Here is a 23130-nt window from a genome sequence, read left to right on the forward strand (position 1 = left end):
TTCGAAACTTAATTAAAGTTCAACATCTCTAACCTGTTGGCCTTGAATATATAAAACGTACAACCAACAACTCTATATCCAAGGGACCATTCGTTATCCGTTAGTTCATGTTACGCTCAGTGTCGATATTAGACCACAGATTCGTCAGGAATGTGCAAGGGTCCTAACTTTACACACGCTTAAAATGATATGTCGGGTTAATGGAGTGAGTGAGTGAGTTATTATTTAACGTCACATGGGCAACAGGTTAATGGAGTTAGCGTTAGACGTTACATGTTGTATATATTGTTACGTCTTGGTTACCGTTGAACAGACACTTGGAACAAACCATAGGAAACATGTCATTTTCTGGCTTCGAGTTGGAGCCATATCCCCTTCTCTGGTTGTAGTAGGGGGGATTTTCGGAACGTCAAAGGCACCTGCAACATTGTCAGAGACATTGAATATGTCTTTGTGCATCCTTCCTATCGATATTATTCACACACCTTTGAAAGTGAAAGCTATGGGTTCAGTAACGACGTAACAATTCACCGTGTCACAAGATCACCTGATATACCTTTAGCTCCCAGGATGCCGAAAACAAGAAGAAAAAGGTTCCGTGTCACAAGATCACCTGATATACCTTTAGCTCTCAGGATGCCGAAAACAAGAATAAACGGTTCCGCCAGTTCTTTATACCAGTAAATCAATGTTCACTATCGATTCATCTTCAAGACAATATTTCAGCATCATCGGCTATATTTATGTAATAATATGTATTATTAAATTTGCTAGAATACAAATTTTCTTTGGAATACAGTAGTACTAAGTGAGTGAGTGAGTGAATATGGTTTTACGCCGCTTTTAGCAATATTCCAGCAATATCACAGCGGGGGACACTAGAAATGGGCTTCACACATTGTACCCATGTCGGGAATCGAACCCAGGTCTTCGGCGTGACGAGCGAACGCTTTAACCACTAGGCTACCCGACCGCCCCTGTAGTACTAAGTAGACTGTCGGACAAAAGAAAGTACACACACATGTTTGATGGGTGTTCAAAATGAAACAAACAAGAAATATTTATACGATGGTGATGTATTTGATACGGATATCATAGGCAATATTACATATAACATGATTATCTCACAACAGGTCACGTGCACATGACGTATCAGCAATATGGGGTCGCAATTTCAAACCAGCATTAGTCTAACATAATGTTTCTTTGCTGTTGGACCAGACAATCCAGTGATCGATATTGTGAGCAATTATCCGCGCCATCGAGGTTCAAAGTCATGCAATCATCCAAGTCACCGAGCCTGACCACCAAGCCTCACTTCAGCAACCCATGCTTGCCGTAAAAGGCGACTATGCTTGCCGTAAGAGGTGACTAACGAGATCGGGTGGTCAGACTCACAGACTTGGTTGATGCATGTCATCCTATCCCAATTGCGTAGATCGATGCTCATGATGTCAGTCACTGGGTTGTCAGGTCCAGACTTGATTATTTACTGACTGCTGTCATATAGCTGGAATATTGCTGAGTGTGGTGTTAAACAACAAACAAATTTAGTCGCATCCTAAAACCAGCGTCGGTTCCTGGGGACTACTTCTAACACGGACTCGCCACGGAGTTTGTCGTGTGGCGTCATGGCTTGAGTGATGGTTTGCGTGGTTGCGAAAGCTGAAGATGTTTTCATATTACAACGAAATACCTGCGTTCGTGCAGATCTGACGAACTTGAAGTTTTGCAGCATTCTGGCCAGCCCCATCTTGGTCTCCACCATCGCCATCCTCATCCCAATGCAGCTCCGCGGGCCCATCCCGAACGGCATGAAGTCGCACTGGCCGAGACGGCACTTGTTCTCAGCGCTGAACCTGGCGGAGTAGAAAGGCTACTCAACTAGATGACGGTGAAAATTATCGAGTCTCGACCAGACAATCTAGTGATTGACATCATGAGCATCGATCTACCCCATTGGGATTCGATGACATGTATCACTCAAGTCACCGAGCCTGACCACCCGATCCCGTTAATCGCCTCTTACCACAACCAGGCCACTCATCCTCAATGCTGCGTTTGACTTAAAATATGTTTTGGTAAATTTGTTTTGCATATATTTTTGTTGCATCATTTATTTGACGGCGCTGTTTAGAAGTCAGCTGTCTGAGATGCAAGTCGCTTAATAGACGTGCGTCTCATTGACGCGCAAGGACTTTATCTGTGATAAATGAGCACCAAACACGTTTCTCAAATGTCTAAGACCTGCACCACTTCCTGAACTTCCACTTTCCTCCTACGACAAGCTGACACGCCATGCTATAGTGTTCAAAGTGGCGTTACACCCAACTCTACTTTGAGATTATCCTCGATTATCCAGTGTATGATAAAATTAATCAAAATGGAATGGAGACAGAAGACACTGGATAATCCAGAATGCGGATGGTGCTGCGAGCTTGTTGTTTCTGTGGATATTCCCATATCGAACAATAAATATACCTCTCTGGTTGGAACGAATCCGGATCCGGAAACACATCCGGGTCCCTATTCATTGCATAGACGGGAGCGATGACCATGGTGTTTTTTGGAATACAGACGCCATTGATGACAATGTCGTCTGCTGCTTCCCGCTCAAACCTGACGGCTGGAGGGTAGAGGCGCAGAGATTCCAGCACGCACATCTCCAGTAGTGGCAATTTGCCCACGTTGTCGTATGTCGGGAGAGTCTAGGAAGAGAGGGCCTTGAAATCTCAGTTGCCTGCTTATGTTTTGCAACGTCACTGCTTACTTATGTGGTTTGCGTTTGTGCAGTATTGACGATATGGTTGTAGTAGGTATCGTTGTCATTCGACGTGAAGGGCGAACGCTGGAGTCACTCAGCTGTCTCCTAGTTTATAAATAGATCGAGCATTCCATACAAATGATCAACTTATTGTGGTCTTATACAGACAGCTGTGATATACCTTAACTGTGATTATTTCTCTGTATTGTTATATGTGAGCATTATTTATATTAACCAAAGAGTAACCATGTATTGTAACCAAAGAGGTTATTGAGGTTATACGTCTCACACTGACTACATTCCCTGTATCGACCATGTCGGTCTGTGACATTCCTACCAGTGGAGTCTTATTATGTATTGACCATGTCGGTCTGTGACATTCCTACCAGTGGAATCTTATGTATTCAGCAATGCCGGTCTGTGACATTCCTACCAGTGGAAGCTTATTATGTATTCGGTCATGTCGGTCTGTGACATTCCTACCAGTGGAATCTTATTATGTATTGACCATGCCGGTTTATGACATTCCTACCAGTGGAATCTGATTATGTATTCGGTCATGTCGGTCTGTGACATTCCTACCAGTGGAATCTTATTATGTATTCGGTCATGTCGGTCTGTGACATTCCTACCAGTGGAGTCTTATTATGTATTCGGTCATGTCGGTCTGTGACATTCCTACCAGTGGAATCTTATTATGTATTCGGTCATGTCGGTCTGTGACATTCCTACCAGTGGAATCTTATCATGTATTCAGCAATGTCGGTCTGTGACATTCCTACCAGTGGAATCTTATTATGTATTCAGCAATGTCGGTCTGTGACATTCCTACCAGTGGAATCTTATTATGTATTCAGCAATGTCGGTCTGTGACATTCCTACCAGTGGAATCTTATTATGTATTCGGTCATGTCGGTCTGTGACATTCCTACCAGTGGAATCTTATCATGTATTCAGCAATGTCGGTCTGTGACATTCCTACCAGTGGAATCTTATTATGTATTCGGTCATGTCGGTCTTGACATTCCTACCAGTGGAATCTTATTATGTATTCGGTCATGTCGGTCTTGACATTCCTACCAGTGGAATCTTATTATGTATTCGGTCATGTTGGTCTTGACATTCCTACCAGTGGAATCTTATCATGTATTCAGCAATGTCGGTCTGTGACATTCCTACCAGTGGAATCTTATTATGTATTCGGCCATGTCGGTCAGTCGTGAGCGACAGAAAAGTGAAACTGTGATTTGAGTTTGACTGAATCTGTGCACAATGTGTCGTTGGCTATTTGAACTGTGATCGGAATTTATTTCTGACCAGGATCCAGACTGTGTCCGATTGGAGGAGATTCTGTATCACGTTGAGTATTTTTCTTTGCCACATATGTGTTACTTTGCCAGATTATATTCGTAATTGTGTAAATATTGAATAATTGTAGGTCTCGGTAATAATAAAATATCCTTAATAGTGAAACTGAGTTGGGTCCTTCATTTTGTTACTTGGGACACCGAGTCAGTCGTAATGGTATGCCTACCTGTTCAAGGATCTCGTCTATCTCCTTGGCAACCCTGTCCTGCCACTGAGGGTGAAGAGCAAGGTTGTATGCCACATAAGACATGGTGCTTGAGGTAGTCTCGTGGCCCGCCAGGAAGAATGTTACCGAGTGGGCCAGCATCTCCGTAGATGTGAGCCCTGAACGTCAAAGAAATAAAAGCGAGTGGCATCACAAAACAGTTAAATGTGGGCCATACTACCACTTCCAGTTCTGAGACCAACTTCATTATACTGGCTATTTTGTGTCAAGTATAAACAATGACACAGCTGAAATAATTATTTGTACCTCTCGGGCTCTGTTTCGTTTGCTCATAGCTAAATCTTTCATAATGATAAAACACGACAAAAAGCAGTGTCGCTTGTACGATTCCGACTGTATCATGATAGTGATGATACCACGTGTTCGCGAAAAGGTGGGCGTATCCTGCCCCATCGGTGCACCCATTTTCAAGAATGCAATTCCTTTTATTTTAAAAATCTAATTATTAATTTACCTTATAACCTATATAATAATAGTATTAAAAGAAGTACTTATGATATATTTGATACTTTATTCAGTAAGACGTATGCTGAGGTTTGAAGCAAATATTGTCTGTGTTTTGGGGTTGTTCTTTTTTATGATATAACCTTCGGATAAGATCAGATGTTTCTCAGAGAACACGTTACGAAAGGAATCAGGCTGAAAATCTAACCGGGCTGAATTGGATTCACATGAACACTACCTGACAGACCAGGAATAGAATTCAAGGAGAGCACTGGCATGGCTATGTTTGAGTAAAAACTGGGACAGACCTTTCCTCGTTCCCTTGACTTCATACTGCAGGCTGCTGCTGAGTCCGTCCTCTGGTTCGACCGTCCCAGAATCTTCATGGTGAGCGTTCATCATCAGCTGCAGTAGATCTGTCCGCGTCTGTAGACATAGATGTCACATGCACATCATATTACCATTTTCGTCATCATTTGTTTAACAGTTACACCCTTTCCTGGGGTAGAATAGGTCCTCAGCAACCCATGCTTACCGTAGAAGGCGACTATGCTTGTCGTAAAAAGGCGACTAACGGGATCGGGTGGTCAGGCTCGCTGACTTGATTGATGCATGTCATCGATCCCAATTGCGTGGATCGATGCTCATGATGTCAATCACTGGATTGTCTGGTCCAGACTCGGTGATTTGCAAACCGCCGTCATATAGCTGGAATATTGCTGAGTGCGGCGTTAAATAACAAACAAACAAATAAAATCCCGAAGACAACGTTACGAAAGATGGCAACACTTAATCCATTTTCATATATAGACTGGTTCCAAGCTGAATGTGCTGTTATGTAGAGACATCGACTTCAGACGAATCAAATGTACTTGAAATCCGTGTAGGGATTGACATTTTCTTTAGGGGAGGGATGTGTGTGATATAATCGAAATATTCAATACTCTCAACTCAAAATGTCGACTGAAATGCTGATATTAAACACTGTGCATCTTTTCAATACTTGAAATCAGAAATAAACCAGGAATGAAAAATTCTGATGTCAAATTCAAGTTAATACAGAAAGACCAGAGGTGAGGTGAAACCACGAGTAGCATCTTCTAACGTCTTTTGGTATGATGTGGCCGGGGATCGAACCCCCAACCATCCGCTCACCAGACAGACGCTCTATCTACTAGACCACGGAGACTGAAATGACCAGAACCAGCGAAGCAAGAACCAGACAGCAAGATCATAAATACAATATCTTGGCTTAAGTTGACATAAGATAATATTACTCGAATACAAACTTTCATTTAAAAACAACAACTTGAGAGCAAACTCAGTTGTGCCCGGAAGCGGAAACTCACCTCCTCTCCAGATTGTCTGACCTTCACAGCATGGTCCACGACCTTGAGGAAGAAGTCTAATGGCTGCTTTGGCGCAACTGACAAGTTGAGCAGTCTGAACACTGGCAGCACGAACGGCACTAAAACTAGACAGCACATGATGGTGACACACTACTCAAAAAAAGTTAGAGAACAAACGGTCTTTTTCATTTGACTTTAGTTAATCCGTAATGACATGACACATTAACGATAGTATGAAAACATTGGGTATTCTTTCATTCTTTTGAGTAGTATACAGTTGATCCTCGTCGTGTCGAACTCTTTGGGGCCTGGAATAAGGTTCGAGTTATCCAGGGATCGTGACATCAGGGGACTTTATGCTGAATTTGGATACTTTGGTCTCCCAAATGAGTTCGAGACAACGGGAAAATCGACAGATCGAAGTTCGACACAACGAGGTTCGACTTTATATGTATTGACGTGTTTAGAAGCACTCAGTCCAGCACGGAATTGAAGAAATGTGAAAAGAAAATATTCAGTAACAGGTACGCACTGGTATTATTCATTTACGATATGAATAGTTAATCCTGTTAATCCAGACAGTTTTATGTTAATTCGATCGTATGAATAATTATTATGTGAACTTGCAGTGCTTTGGTTTCTTAAACAACCTTATTCTATAAGGGACATCTCGGGAAGGAGACACTATTCAAATAGGCCCCACAGATAATACTTACAATAGGACATGAAAAGCAGACCGGCAAATTTAATATTGGTGAGACTTTTGGCGTGCTTGATGAAGTTGTCATCCGGGTTACTCTGAGAGTCGATCTGAAGGCCAAACGCGGAGCTTGCGATCACGTCCAGCGTGAAGGCGGAGAAGTGACTTCAATTAAAAAAAATTATCAAACGAGTGCTGAAACACATTCGCACTTTAAATCGACATGAAGAGATTGTTATGGTCAAACACTAGAGTGAGTGAGTGAGTTAGGTTTTATGCCACTTGAAAATATTTAGCGATATCGAAATTGTTTGTTTCTTGTTTTACGCCGCACTCAGCAATATTCCTGCTATAAGACGGCGGTATGTAATTAATCGAGTCTGGACCAGACAATCCAGTGATTGACATCATGAGCATCGATCCACGTAATTTGGATTGATGACATGCTTCAACCGAGCCTGACCACCCGATCCCGCTAGCTTTCACACATTGTACCCATGTCGGGAATCGAACCCGGGTCTTCGGCGTGACGAGCAAACGCTTTAACCACTAGGCTACCCGACCGCCCCTCATCATAACGAAGGCGAATCCGGGATTCAAACCCATGATGAGCGGATCCTGTCAAGACTTGGGAACGCAACGCGGCATGGCGAATTTCAGCGCCGATGACAGTTTCTTGCCCGTGCCCATGTTCGCGTGAACCTAGTTACCCAGATAGTAGTCGACTCACTCTTTCAACTCCACTTCTCGCCCCTCTTGGGCCAGCGCCCGAGAGTTGACCACGAGCGTGTCACTGCACACGCTCACCAACTCACACACCTGGTAGAACGTAATCAAACAATGTTAGACAATGAACTGTTTGATTGGTATTTTTTGAAGTTGGTAAGTAGCATTAAATAGACATTTTATGGATATCAACTTCTTTATTCGATTATGAAGCGTCGTTTCGGTATAGATCCGTATACCGTTGTCACACGTGCTTGACAACGATAAAAGGATTTATACTGAAACGTTATATACATCATATAAGTTGTTATCCACAAAATATATTGTCTTTAATGTAAGACAATGTTTTGTAGGGCCCCCCTACCCCCACGGGCCTGCAACAAACTATGTCACTGAATATCTTGATAATGCCTGTTGGGCTTTTTGTAAACAATTGTAAAGGGGGGCTATTCTCGGGTAAAGTGTACCAGAATGTTTTGTTTATCTGCCACCTCAATATGTATTATGTAGATCGACCTAACGGTTAATCATTACCCCAATCATACAAGGACTTTGTCTCAATTTCACCCGTGCAGTATTGTCTAGACCTAGACTTGAAACTGACGCCCAGCCCGGGGAGCATAGTCTCCCTTTGACGATTGTACGTTGACCTTGACCTCTGACCTGTTTGAGTTTGGCTGAGCTGAAGGTCGGCGTGAGGATACTCCGAGAACGCTTCCAGTCTTCATCCCTTTGTTGCATGATGCCGTCACTCATTGGATAGCCAGTGATTCTTCCCAGAGGCTGCAAGTGAAACATTGGTAAGCTGACACAGTGAATGCTCAAATTATCTCCCTTTGGCAAACTTCAGTCAAGCTCCTCCGGTATCATCGCATTGTATACAGGGCTCTACGGGGCGATAACTGATTATCGCTGTGAGGAGCTTGAACTTCTGTTTGTAGTTATTGCTTATTTGTTATGGGTTTGAGAAAATTACATGGGGGCATAGGGACATGGGGGATGAGTAATCGTTGGAATGATATGCGTACACACGAAATATATAAATGATAATGAAAATATTTTTGAAAACATTCCTTATTGTAAACATGTTCATGTTATTCGTCAATAATAACAACAGGGAGCAACGTCAAGTCCTAGACTGGATTTACTGCCCTAGAGCGCGTGCGTTCCTCGCCTGCAGGCGCTGGGAGGCGAAAGGCAGGGTACCAGTCTGGCTCCTTCCTATCCCCATACAGCATTTCGCTGCGGTTAACGTTCACCCATTTCCGTGAAGTGGGTTGAATGTCGAGAGGGACGGGTACAGGCCTCCAGCATATCGATATGCGTTTAACGTTCACCCATTTCTGTGAAGTGGGTTGATATGTCGAGAGGGACGGGTACAGGCCTCCAGCATATCGATATGCGTTTAACGTTCACCCATTTCCGTGAAGTGGGGTTTATGTCGAGAGGGACGGGTACAGGCCTCCAGCATATCGATATGCGGTTAACGTTCACCCATTTCTGTGAAGTGGGTTGTATGTCGAGAGGGACGGGTACAGGCCTCCAGCATATCGATATGCGGTTAACGTTCACCATTTCTGTGAAGTGGGTTGTATGTCGAGAGGGACGGGTACAGGCCTCCAGCATATCGATATGCGGTTAACGTTCACCCATTTCCGTGAAGTGGGGTTTATGTCGAGAGGGGCGGGTACAGGCCTCCAGCATATCGATATGCGGTTAACGTTCACCCATTTCTGTGAAGTGGGTTGTATGTCGAGAGGGACGGGTACACGCCTCCAGCATATCGATATGCGGTGAACGTTCACCCATTTCAGTGAAGTAGGTTGTATGTCGAGAGGGACGGGTACAGGCCTCCAGCATATCGAGATGCGGATATGCGATATGACCAATTCCGTATAGCGAGGTTCTTAGTAATACATGTGCGCTTTATGACAGTATATATAGGTACTTGCATCAACAGGTAGGTATGCTTAAAGATTTCTTTGGGCCTTGTTGAGCCTCTGGATCAAAGTTATCTTGTCGACATATCCTATGGGAGGTCCTAATGATAGGATAGTATCATTAGCATCGTACCTGTAAGGCTTGTGCCATTATCTGATCCAGAATAAAAGGTATCATTTTGAAAAATCGTCTTTTCATGAAACCTACCCGTCTGTTCCTGAAGCTGTTGAACTGTTTCACCATTATCTCTTTAAGCATGGCTCTGTCTGCGACCAGCATGCAGGGGTGCTGCCCCTCGTAGAACCTGGACGTGATAGACAATGACCTACTTCTGTAAAGTTTCTTAAGAAAGGGGCTATAAACATGCTCGTTCACATTCACAGAGAAAGAAAACATTATAATATCAAAACTTACATTATAGTACATCATACATCATCAATCAAATTAAAAAAATTAATTTTCTTATTATCAAATTCAAAACATAATTTCAAACTGCAAACACCGAAAGACATAATTTGATAATACGTACCCGACAATATTCCCATACTGTTTCAACCACTGTTGATGTGCCACGTGGAATCCCTTAAAGAAAAAATATAACCGTATGTCTAGCTGCAGTGTAATATTGTCACAAGATGAAGTGACATTAAACACACTGATCTGAGCAGTAGTGAGTGAGTAAATATTTAGCGTCGCATTAGCAATGTTTCAGCCATATAGCGATTTATGTGGAATCGAATGATTCTTCCAGTTGCCGAAGAGCTGAAATAGTTTTAATACAAATTGTGTTTTACATTTGATGCATTTTTTTCATTAACACACGTACGCGCATGCGCACGCACATTTTTGTCTGATTCAGTTGACACTTCTTCTCCTTAGTTCATGAAAATAAGTTGTCAAAGTAGTAATAAATCATTATCATTTCTATAGTTATAACTTTTGTGTGCAAATTGTTTCTATATTGTCATATTTAAGACCGCATGGTGCAAGAGATATGAAATATACTGACAGGTAAAAGAAAGTAGACATCTATGTTTGACGGGAGCTAAAAATTCCAAGTATACAGAAATGAGCAGTGAGTGAAGCAGGTATTTTCAAGTGTATATTTTCTTTTACGGCAGTTTATCTTTTCGACAAGCATTTATGGCAGAAGCCTTGCGAGTGAATGTTATTTCATGCACTATTCAGACTGTATCACGACGGCCAGTCAATAATGGATTCTGGGCCAGACAAACCAGTGAATAAAACCTCGGAAACGATCCACGCCATCGTGATTCGATGACACGCAGGTCACAAAGCCTGACATCCCAATCCAAGTGTTAGTCGACCCCGGGGACAAGCATGACATCCCCTCAGGGGGGAGATACTTGTGGTGCGCACCTGTTTTGTCTCGGTCAGCAGATTACCAAACAATGGTACTGGTTTAGGGCCGGGAATGTTGAGGGATGCGAACAGAGAGTAGGGTCGTGTGGCGTACCTGTGGAGGGAAACAACGCTAACAAATCGGTGATACCGGTAACAAGAGATTACAAAAGCCTGTCAAAAACTGTGTAATATGCATATGTCGATTTCAGAATTAGACCATCTCAGTATGGAAAACAACACATTCATGTCGATGAAAAAGACATTTATGGTACCGTTTTATGTTGAAGCCCTGCCCGTGTATAAACCAGCATGTGCTGAATACACTGGGCATCTGTCTACACATAAAGCTGATTGCGCATTCCTACGGTAACACCAGTGTTTACGAAATCTCTAGCTCACTGCGGAGGTTATCGCGCAGAAATTCTGCTCTGAATCGGGATCCGTCTTCATACTCGTGTGAAAAGAATGCTTGTTATTGTCTTTACTCTGACTTCCCAACTCCGAAACAATTGGGGAGCTCGCAATATGGTCACTTTGATGAATAAATATACAGTGGCATGCACCTAACTGTCACAGTTGTAGTAGCATATCTATATAATTATGCAAAACAATATGTAAAGCGCCCTAAAATACTTGTATTAGGCTTATTTGTTCTGATTTCAGAATAAGCGAGTTTTTTTACAAGCAAGATAAAAATCTGGTCACGTGAAATGCAAATTAGCCTGCCTCGAATATTGACTCGTCACATGATCAGTATTGACCTGTCACGTGATTAATATTGACTCGTCTGCTATAGAAAACAAGACGGCGTCTGGTACGAACATTTCACGGTTCGCAGCTAAGTTACAGTTATGAACCAATGGACGGTTTAAAGACTTCTTAAACTTAAAAGTGAACTCGGCATAACAAAACGAATGATTACTCTTGACGAGGTCAATATGCTAAAAAACAGGCATGAGGACTCGGTCAGGTCAGACCACCTCTGTGGTCGGGTCCTCGGGTCCTTGTTTTCGCATATTGACCTCGTCAAGAGTAGTAGTAGTAGTAGTAGTAGTAGTAGTAGTGCAGAACTCAAGACAAACTTACCAGTAAAAAAGTAGGCCAAGGAGACAGATGAGAACTAACCACAATGGGAGGTCGACAACACCAAAAATATCCATGATGAGTTTCTACACACTTAAACCTTTCATACAATAGATCCTGTCTCTTATATACGACTACGACAGTCGAGATCTGTCAACTGAGTCGCTATGTACATGTGACCTATATAGCAACACCGAGCCCCTATTGCATCAAGCTTTGCCATATCTGCGTTGTTGGGTTATATCCGCCAGCTCGAGGGTGCTTTTATCATACGGTTAATCTATGGGGGTCAAGCTGAATGAATCCCTTGAAGATCTGGATTACAATTGGTCTCATGCTACCCATGCTTGTCTCCGTCCGTGAAGATCCGGGTTAGAACTGGTCTCCAGCTACCTATGATGGTCTCCGTCCGTGAAGATCCGGGTTAGAATTGGTCTCCTGCTGCCCATGCTTGTCTACGTCCGTGAAGATCCGGGTTAGAATTGGTCTCCAGCTACCCATGCTTGTTTCTGTCCGTGAAGATCCGGGTTAGAATTGGTCTCCAGCTACCCATGCTTGTTTCTGTCCGTGAAGATCCGGGTTAGAATTGATATCCAGCTGCCCATGCTTGTCTCTGTCCGTGAAGATCCAGGTTAGAATTGATATCCAGCTGCCCATGCTTGTCTACGTCCATGAAGATCCGGGTTAGAATTGACATACAGCTGCCCATGCTTGTCTCTGTCCGTGAAGATCCAGGTTAGAATTGATATCCAGCTGCCCATGCTTGTCTATGTCCATGAAGATCCGGGTTAGAATTGACATACAGCTGCCCATGCTTGTCTCTGTCCGTGAAGATCCAGGTTAGAATTGATATCCAGCTGCCCATGCTTGTCTACGTCCATGAAGATCCGGGTTAGAATTGGTCTCCAGCTACCCGTGCTTGTTTCCGTCCGTGAAGATCCAGGTTAGAACTGGTCTCCAGCTACCAATTCTTGTCTCTGTCCGTGAAGATCCGGGTTAGAATTGGTCTCCAGCTACCCATGCTTGTCTCCGTCCGTGAGGATCCGGGTTAGAATTGGTCTCCAGCTACCCATGCTTGGCTCCGTCCGTGAAGATTCGGGTAAGAATTGGTCTCCAACTACCCATGCTTGTCTACGTCCGTGAAGATCCGGGTTAAAATTGGTCTCCAGCTACCCATGCTTATCTCCGTCCGTGAAGATCCGGGTTAGAACTGGTCTCCAGCTACCCATGCTTGTCTCCGTCCGTGAAGATCCGGGTTAGAATTGGTCTCCAGCTACCAATGCTTATCTCCGTCCGTGAAGATCCGGGTTAGAACTGGTCTCCAGCTACCCATGCTTGTCTCCGTCCGTGAAGATCCGGGTTAGAATTGGTCTCCAGCTACCAATGCTTGTCTCCGTCCGGGAAGATCCGGGTTAGAACTGGTCTCCAGCTACCCATGCTTATCTCCGTCCGTGAAGATCCGGGTTAGAATTGGTCTCCAGCTACCCATGCTTATCTCCGTCCGTGAAGATCCGGGTTAGAACTGGTCTCCAGCTACCCATGCTTGTCTCCGTCCGTGAAGATCCGGGTTAGAATTGGTCTCCAGATACCAATGCTTGTCTCCGTCCGTGAAGATCCGGGTTAGAACTGGTCTCCAGCTACCCATGCTTGTCTCCGTCCGTGAAGATCCGGGTTAGAACTGGTCTCCAGCTACCCATACTTGTCTCCGTCCGTGAAGATCCGGGTTAGAACTGGTCTCCAGCTACCAATGCTTGTCTCCGCCCGTGAAGATCCGGGCTAGAATTGGTCTCCAGCTACCCATGCTTATCTCCGTCCGTGAAGATCCGGGTTATGTCTCCAGCAAACTATGTTTCTTGTCGTAAGAGGCGACTAACTGTCAATCATAAGATTGTCTGGTCCAGACTCGATTATTTACAGACCGCCATCATATAGCTGGAATATTGCTGAGTGCGACTTTAAACAACAAACAAACAAAGGTGTATGAGGATATAATGCAAACATGCTTTCATAAATTCACGAATTTCATATACAGTTTTTTTCCCTTTGGCTGTACATGCTACTGGTGTTGAGGATAAGCAGTGACGAAAATCTTCAGCCGTCAAGGGCAAAGTACACAATTGTCCCATTTGCAAACGGATGAAGCAACGTCAATACGTTCCCTTCAATAGTTCCGGGTGCAGCGTAGGAAGTCTTGTGGTGAATGTTGGTTTATGCACTATTCCAACTATATCACGACGGCCTGTCAATAATCGATTCTGGACCAGACAAACCAGTGAATAAAACATCGGAAACGATGACACGAAGGTCACGGTGCCTGACATCCCAATCCAAGTGTTAGTCGACTCCAAGGACAAGCATGACATACTGTGACCTGGTCTGAATACTTCCAGAATACTTCTGCCTTGTATTTGTAAAAGTGAATGACGTTTCCTGATGTTTTATGAATGAAAAAAGTAGTTCCGGTGTGACCGAGGTCACACCAATCCAATCAAAATAATAAAACGAGGTCAACCTTGTAAGACACGTATCTTCACCACGTGGGTAATACAGGACAGTTCGTTATGAATAATACCGTCATGTTTTATTTAAATGGAACGTGTGGGGATGTAACGATCATAACAATACTTGGTTTAAGGGCACCTCCAGAATATTTCAGTAATATTTAAGCTCATTATAATTAAATCTAAGTGCCCGTGATTGAAGAGATTGTATGATACTACTTCCAGGGGCTATATGAACGTGGCTTGCTAATAATCGAGCCTTGGTCTGACAAGCCAGTGGTTGATATCATGAACAACGTTCCACGCCTTCGGGGTTCGATGAAACCCAATCCGCACAACCCGATCCAATTAGGTGGCATGTTAAACCAAAAGCAACAGAGTGCTACATAAAGTATGGTCATTTAAAGTGGAATATACGACATAATAAATATAGTCAGTGCCATCCATACAGTATCCACTGTATTCTCTGGGTCTGCTTTTGGGGTAAACATACTCTAACCCCTGCAGGATCCATTCCAGCGGGACTCGCGATCTCATATTTACCCGCCGTTGATTTCCATGCGCCTATTTGATTTGCTACGCTATTCACTCTAACTGACCAATCAGAATGCGAGTTACAAGCCATCCTCAATGTTTGGTTGGCGATATCAACAATATGGCGGCCAGTCCCATTGATTGGATATCATTTGCGAAAACAATCAACATTGAATAACTGACTGACATTTCATTGGTAGGCAAAATGTTAAATCAAATCAAGAGCGGGTAATTTGATGTCGCGCGTCCCGCTGGAATGGAACCTGCATGCACAATTCTAATCCCACGTGTTCTACTTCAGGTATCTCAACTATTCAATGTTGACAAAAACATATCTTGAACATGTCTTGAATAATCATGTCTTGAATAAACATACCTTGAATAAACATGTCTTGAATAAAACATATCTTGGATAAACATACCTTGAATAAACATGTCTTGAATAAACATACCTTGAATAAACATGTCTTGAATAAACATGCCTTGAATAAACATATCTTGAATAAACATATCTTGAACATATCTTGAATAATCATGTCTTGAATAAACATACCTTGAATAAACATGTCTTGAATAAAACATATCTTGGATAAACATACCTTGAATAAACATGTCTTGAATAAACATACCTTGAATAAACATGTCTTGAATAAACATGCCTTGAATAAACATATCTTGAATAAACATATCTTGAATAAACATATCTTGGATAAACATATCTTGAACATGTCTTGAATGAACATGTCTTGAATAAACATGTCTTGAATGAACATGTCTTGAATAAACATGTCTTGAATAAACATTTCTTGAATAAACATGTCTTGAATAACATGTCTTGGATAAACATATCTTGAACATGTCTTGAATGAACATGTCTTGAATAAACATGTCTTGAATGAACATGTCTTGAATAAACATGTCTTGAATAAACATGTCTTGAATAAACATGTCTTGAATAACATGTCTTGGATAAACATATCTTAACATGTCTTGAATGAACATGTCTTGAATAAACATGTCTTGAATGAACATGTCTTGAATAAACATATCTTGAACATATCTTGAATAAACATGTCTTGAATAAACATGTCTTGAATAAAACATATCTTGGATAAACATACCTTGAATAAACATGTCTTGAATAAAACATATCTTGGATAAACATACCTTGAATAAACATGTCTTGAATAAACATGTCTTGAATAAACATATCTTGAACATATCTTGAATGAACATGTCTTGAATAAACATGCCTTGAATGAACATGTCTTGAATAATCATATCTTGAATACACACATCTTGAATAAACATGTCTTGAATAAACATGTCTTGAATAAACATACCTTGAATAAACATATCTTGAATAAACATATCTTGAATAAACATGTCTTGAATAAACATGCCTTGAATAAACATATCTTGAATAAACATATCTTGAATAAACATATCTTGGATAAACATACCTTGAATATGTCTTGAATAAACATATCTTGAACATGTCTTGAATAAACATATCGTTTATTCTCCAAGGATTACACAAGTCAGTGTCAGACGTAGTTTATGTATGGCCGCTGAGTGACGCGGTCAGGCGCTCGCCCCTATAGTAGTGAGATACTCTCAAACCCATTAGTCACGGGATAGTTTCAACCAAAAGCTCTGACACGATACATAATACTCCTCCCACCCAAACTAACTATAATATAGCCCAATAAGATAATTACCTTATGAGATCATAATAATAATATATATACATAAATTCCATAACTCTTTACTTACACAGTCCTTCAAAACACAGTGAAGTCGTTGATCATTTAAAGTATTAATGCAAGTTGCTGAAGAATAGGTCTTCAGCAACCCATGCTTGCCGTAAAAGGCGACTATGCTTGTCGTAAGAGGCGACTAACGGGATCGGATGGTCAGGCTCGCTGATTTGGTTGATGCATTTCATCGATCCCAATTGTGTGGATCAATGCTCAAGATGGTAATCACTGGATTGTCTGGTCCAGAATCGATTATTTACAGACCGCTGTCATATAGCTGGAATATTGCTGAGTGCGGCGTTAAACCACAACCCAACCAACCAACCAATCCGAAATTATGAAGACCTTACCATGTTTGGAAATTATGTGTAATCGAAACGACATTATGTTTATTTGGGCCTTGCTGCCAGTTTTGCAAAACAATATTTGATCTGAATGCGGCGTAAAACAACAAACCAACTTAAAGCAGGTTTACTTCAGATGTAGAGGGTTTATAGATACCCCTTCCATCTTTTCATATTCTCATTTACACCTTTCGATTGAATTTGTGGCTAGATATAAGCTACATCATTGGTCTAATAAAGTAAAATCTTCAGAGTAGTCTCCTCTTGGGACATTCCCTGGGAATATTGTACGGGCGATATAAGCAAATATAACATGTATCACAAGTCACTGTACCTGCCCATCTGATCCGCTTTAGCCGCATCTAACGACAAGAAATGGCGTATTAGGGGTCTACCCTAACCCTGTCCTCGCCGACTGACTAAATAGAGAAGTGTCTATCGTCCTTCCCAGTTGCGAGGATAAATAACGAAAACACAGTCATATCATCATTCCTTTTTATTATCAAGACAGGGTACATTTTTACTGTAGTCACATGTTTTAATTCCTTCGTTATAGAACAAACCATCTGGACAAGTATACTCAAGTTTGATCGATTCTCCCCCAGATCCTCCAAAACATCTAATAAACCTGTTAGGCGGGCAACCATTTGTGTAGTCCGCATAGACGCCATATTGTAAAGATGGCGGACAGACCAAGATGGCGCCGCACGGTATGTTTGTTGCGTTGTCGCACTTGTCGGTGCCCTCGTTGAAAACGAGGTCCGTCTCGCACGTCATTGACTGGACCGCGCCGCGGCGACATTTGTAGAACTGTTTTGTTGGGCAGCCCTTGGAATAATCTGGGTAGAAACCTTCACTAACATCAACCGGGCAGCTGAACTTGGCGATTGGGGATGACAACGAATCTGAAGCATCAATAAGTCATAGGTTTGTTTGTTGTTTAACGCCGATATTAAGCTGTATCCAATCCATATGATGTTGGCGTGTAATAATCGAGCCATTCGGGTAAGATGACAGACAGTCACCGAGTATGACCAGTATTGGTGTAAAAAGTCGCCTCTTACTTAATGCATAGGCCAGGTTGCTGGGGATCTACTAAATTCCGGAATCTCATTAAGGAAAGAGAACTCTCGGTAAAAGTGAAAAATACGAACCGATTTAATGCAAGAAATAAATTAGTTACTGTGATATTTGTAGTGTTTTGGCTATGAAACTACAAGGTTAATACTTTTCATGTTGAAAAAGTAGAAGAAAAATATGTTAATTTTCGTGTGACCTCGCCCTTTCAGCTGTATTCAACCCATATAACGTTGGCATGTATTAATCACGCAATCCGGGTAAGATGGCACGCAGACAAAGTCACCGAGGCCAGTACTGATGTAATATGTCGCTTCTAACAAAATGCATAGGTCAGGTTGCTTTGGATCTACTTAAATCCGGAATCACCATGTGGAAGGCCATGTGGTATTGTGGGGTCGACTATTGCAGATGTTATAGATGTAATATGATCAGTGACCCGTTCCACAAAGCTATCTTAGTGCTAAGTTGGTCGTAACTCCCATACTATATCATAGGCTTACTATCAACGTAGCACTAAGATCGCTTTGTGGAACGGGGCCCAGGATAGTAATCTTACAAGAACTTTTTATTTTAAAAAAAACGTGTTTGAAGAGACATTTTGGCAAAGTTTGGGTTTCCGTTCACATCTTCAAAACATCGGACAAAACAGCCAAAACACAAGAAATTATATCTTTCAACTGCTTCCTGAATAATTATCTTCTACAAAACTAGAGAACAATGGAAACAGGTCACATTATTTGAGTGTTTGAAATAGCTGCATGTCCGCTACCCAATTCTCAGTTACTTTTAATTGGGCAAGTAACATATCCACCAGTAACATATCCATGAGTAACATATCCACGAGTAACATATCCACGAGTAACATATCCACGAGAAACATATCCACCAGTAACATATCCACCAGTAACATATCCATGAGTAACATATCCACGAGTAGCATATCCACCAGTAACATATCCACCACTAACATATCCATGAGTAACATATCCACCAGTAACATATCCACCACTAACATATCCACCACTAACATATCCACCAGTAACATATCCACGATAACATATTCGTAAAGCGGGCCCGACTGTTAAGTTGAAAATCCTTGTCATTTATTTCTACGAATCATCATGTCAGTTGAGACGTCATTTAATGTCAAAATCTGTTTGTTTTCATTTCGTAGTTTATTGGAAGCGTTTGGGGCTAGTAATTGACATATGATATGGGCTTGCAGCATGGTTTGTTAACGAGCCATCCTGGCCACTGAACGTTGGACATTAAATCATACACTGAATATGATACTAACTGCATACGCGTTCCCGTCCGTAAACAATGGCTTGAAACAAAATGGCGTTACCTCTACGAGACATGCACACTTCGTACGCCTTGGTTGTACATTGTTTGAGTTCGGCATCGAAAGCTGACCCTCTGTAGCACCAGCCTTTGTTGATAGGGTAACCATAGTAACAGAAGATGAAACTGAAGCATGTTTCACCAGGCATGATGTCAAAGTCACGTGAGTTCCAGCACGAGTTGCCGAGTGAACTTCCGGTACCCAAAATGGCCATCACTGAAATGTATAATAAGTAAATTAATAAAAGATAAAAATGATAAGGATGCTAACGGTATTTAATAGAAAGGATAAGTAAGGATACGAATTTAGGATAAGGATAAGATTAATTATCCTTACTTAGTACTATAACTTCTAAATGCCTATCAAAGAAGGTATTTAAGAGATCAGACAAAAACAAATGTCACTAACGCATTGTGGGGAAAAAAGAACCCTCACATTTTGTGGGGACATTCTGTGAACTTCCCAGCTAATGGTGTTGCACTGGCGACCTGGCAGTGCAAATGAGAAGACTCGGTAGTTTCAAGCAGACAATTCACCACAAGATTAGAATTAATCGAGCCAAGGGAGTTGTAAAAGTAGTCCAGTTCGGGAAGATGGAATAATTCACGCAAGGTGCCAAGCATGATACCAGTTCATGTCCAAGGTCGTAGTTAACTTTTTTTGACAGTGGGGGCAAATATTTGTACAAGTATCACTTGTCCCTAACTTGTATTTTCATGATTCAAATAAAACTGCCTTTTATAAAGAAAAATCCATTGTACCCAAGCGGGGAATCGAACCCAGGTCTTCGGCGTGACGAGCAAACACATTTATCACCAGACCACCTCACCGCCTCTAAATATTAAATAAGTTACATACATGCTTACATACAGTCTCGTTAGAATCAGATCTATAAGTCCGATGCGTTAAGATATGAGTGAGTGAGTGAGTGAGTTGGGTTTAACGCCGCTTTTGACAGTATTCCAGTTGTATCACGGCGTGTCAGCTTAATGTGGGAGGAAAGCCCGAAGTGATTCAGGTCTCAGGTGTTTACCATTCGTTAAGATATGAGGACACTTTTATAGAAAATGAACATTGAGTGAACTTTGACCGCCCAATCAAAAAGTAGGATTTATTTGTTCTTGAGCGAATAAGCTGTCAGCTTTCAAGGACGATTCGGCTTCATTTTTACCTCACCAGATTTGGAAATTTGGCTTTTGTACAAATGATGAACCACACAGAACACACCTTATCCTTCGGTAATTTGGGTGTACATACCATCGCGCTCAGAAACGGGAGGGTGTATGATAAATCATATCTTCTACAATATGATGACGTCACTATACTTTCTACTTTAGGAACTTGTCATCTCATCTTGAGGTACAGAAATCAGAGATGCTGGTTTGAACGCTTCGATAACTCGTACCGTGAATTTAGAAGCCTTGACGCTGATTGGCTAGAAAGTTCACCTGACGCTATCCCCTGCCACCTCTACAACAGCGGCAATACCAAGATTGCGTAGGATATCAGCCCAGACAGTGGGGAACCGTTAACGCGCTGAAGGTATTCCCCCTATAAGACCAGTTCGAGGTGTCATTATGACGGAACTAGATCGTCGGCTGCGACGTCAATGGTATCAAGGGCACAGAGTATGCCACAACTGCGAGGGGGATAAATTTGGTTCAGTGACAAGACACGTTTTATGCTTCGCCGCGCGGATGGTAGACGTCGGTGTTTACACGCTTCTCGGGGAACGTTTTGCCCGAAACTGCATATATGAAGTGGACAGATTTGATGGTGGTAGGGTGTTGATGTGGGCGGCATCCCCTACACTGGTAGAACAGACATAGTGCACGTTCTGGAGAATTTAACGGCACAACGTTACACGGATGAGATTCCTCGGCCACACGTCCTCTTACATCATGCAACAAGCGAACGTCATTTTCCAACAAGACAACGCCCGACCTCACAGGGCAAGACTGACAACAGCCTTTTTCAGGAATCACAACATCCAGGTCCAGCCATTACTTTCCAGGACTCCAGAGTTAAACCCAATAGAATATTTATGGAATGCACTAGATGAACGACTACGAGCACGTCGGCAACAGCCACAGAACCTCCAGGGGCGGTCGGGTAGCCTAGTGGTTAAAGCGTTCGCTCGTCACGCCGAAGACCCAGGTTCGAGTCCCGACATGGGTACAATGTGTGAAGCCCATTTCTGGTGTCCCCCGCCGTGATATTGCTGGAATATTGCTAAAAGCGGCGTAAAACCATACTCACTCACTCACTCACAGAACCTCCACTATTTGGCCAAGCACTGCAGGTAGAATGAGTGAACATTCTCTAGGACACAATTCGGGATTTGACTGCTTATATGGTACGACGATGTCAGTCATTTTTGGACTCTAATAGCGGCCATAAAAGATATTGAGAACAGGTGACCTTCACCTTGAAAATCTACTGTTCCATGGGTGCCATATAGAACCTGAGTGAATCACAATGATGTGAGCCAATTGTGAACACTCGATTACCATCTGTTGATTATTTATATGATATAAAATATAGATCTACATCTAAAATCACTTTTGCGTTTCCTTTTTTGTTTTGTAGAGTATATTGTCGAAAGCGTGAGACGATAGATAACCAACATGCCACGAGATACAGATAGCATGCACAGTATCCCTTGCTCGTTAATGATGTGTTTCCAGGAACAGAAAGAAAATATCGCGGCCCCAAGAAAAGTTATAGTTTGACGGGATCTAGAAAATAACAAAATAAGTACTAGTATATGTTTGGCTAATTACTTAAAACTGTTTAGTCCTAAACATCGTCACATATTACCCTATAATACTTTCCCTGAAACAGACGAGTCCTTAAAATCTATATATTACCAAATGATGGAGTTTGGTTTAAAAGCCACTGTCTACACACGTCTTCCCATGTGGGGAATCGAACCAGGGCCTTCGGCATGACGAGTTGAGACTTTCACAACTGGACTATTATAAAAAGAATATAGAATACAACGAATGTCGGTTTAGATTTCTAAAAATGACACACAAAGTAATTTGCTTCTGCCTTCAAAGACGTCCTAAAATCTACAGTAATTAATTACACTTTCTAACAAGATACCTCGGTGGATACAGAAACCAACTCCTCACACTTAGCCTAATGGTTAAAGCGTTCGCTCGTCACGTCGATAACCCGGGTTCGATTCCCCACATGGGTAGAGTGTGTGAATCCTATTTCAGATGATATTCGTGATATTACTGAATATTTACGCAAAACCATACTCACGTATCTACTTACTTACCCACGGACAGTCGCAGCAACCACATAAACTCCATGTCAGTTTCGCAAAAGGTGTCTCCCAACCTCACACGTCATCTCTCAACTCCAGATATCCCAAATCGCCTTAAGAACGGGATCCTTTAGCTTTGACCTTCCTTTAATTGCTTGATATCAAAACACCATTGTTGAGCTTTTTACTCTGTACACGAACAGAGGAGCATATTTGCAGAGCCGCCGTGGCTTCAATGTAGCCGGGCACCTGTATTTGGCGGGTACGTAACCCTACCCTTGTGACTAATGCGGTGAACTTCCCACTTTGACCTTAGCATTTGT

The 23130-nt window shown here is 42.1% G+C and overlaps 2 protein-coding genes across 2 annotated transcripts; both read right to left on the reverse strand.

Moving 5' to 3' along the window:
- Positions 1 to 12133, reverse strand: LOC139461898 (cytochrome P450 3A8-like). Its single transcript, XM_071243387.1, has 13 exons — positions 11970 to 12133; positions 10899 to 10995; positions 10048 to 10100; positions 9726 to 9822; positions 8241 to 8360; positions 7582 to 7670; positions 6868 to 7016; positions 6152 to 6276; positions 5111 to 5228; positions 4299 to 4456; positions 2482 to 2708; positions 1697 to 1859; positions 1 to 419 (listed from the first exon to the last, which is right to left on the reverse strand). The coding sequence occupies exons 1-13, from the start codon at positions 12041 to 12043 to the stop codon at positions 342 to 344; spliced, it is 1548 nt and encodes a 515-aa protein (XP_071099488.1). The 5' UTR covers positions 12044 to 12133; the 3' UTR covers positions 1 to 341.
- Positions 12134 to 17591: 5458 nt separating this feature from the next.
- On the reverse strand, positions 17592 to 22906 carry LOC139461565 (uncharacterized). The gene is made up of 3 exons (XM_071243045.1): positions 22820 to 22906; positions 19534 to 19746; positions 17592 to 18010 (listed from the first exon to the last, which is right to left on the reverse strand). The coding sequence occupies exons 1-3, from the start codon at positions 22851 to 22853 to the stop codon at positions 17592 to 17594; spliced, it is 666 nt and encodes a 221-aa protein (XP_071099146.1). The 5' UTR covers positions 22854 to 22906.
- Positions 22907 to 23130: the final 224 nt, after the last annotated feature.

Source organism: Haliotis cracherodii, unplaced genomic scaffold (genome assembly GCF_022045235.1).
Source record: "Haliotis cracherodii isolate W230 unplaced genomic scaffold, xgHalCrac1.p SCAF_15, whole genome shotgun sequence".
Classification (NCBI taxonomy): domain Eukaryota; kingdom Metazoa; phylum Mollusca; class Gastropoda; order Lepetellida; family Haliotidae; genus Haliotis; species Haliotis cracherodii.

Coding starts and splice junctions, on each gene's coding strand:
- LOC139461898 (XM_071243387.1), bottom strand. CDS start 12,043: ATGGATATTTTTGGTGTTGTCGACCTCCCATTGTGGTTAGTTCTCATC. Junction 7,017..7,581: donor CGAGAAGTGGAGTTGAAAGA/GTGAGTCGACTA, acceptor TTTTAATTGAAG/TCACTTCTCCGCCTTCACGC. Junction 4,457..5,110: donor AGTCAAGGGAACGAGGAAAG/GTCTGTCCCAGT, acceptor TTTGACGTTCAG/GGCTCACATCTACGGAGATG.
- LOC139461565 (XM_071243045.1), bottom strand. CDS start 22,853: ATGGAGTTTATGTGGTTGCTGCGACTGTCCGTGG. Junction 19,747..22,819: donor GTTGCTGCGACTGTCCGTGG/GTAAGTAAGTAG, acceptor TATACATTTCAG/TGATGGCCATTTTGGGTACC. Junction 18,011..19,533: donor AGTGTGCATGTCTCGTAGAG/GTAACGCCATTT, acceptor TTGATGCTTCAG/ATTCGTTGTCATCCCCAATC.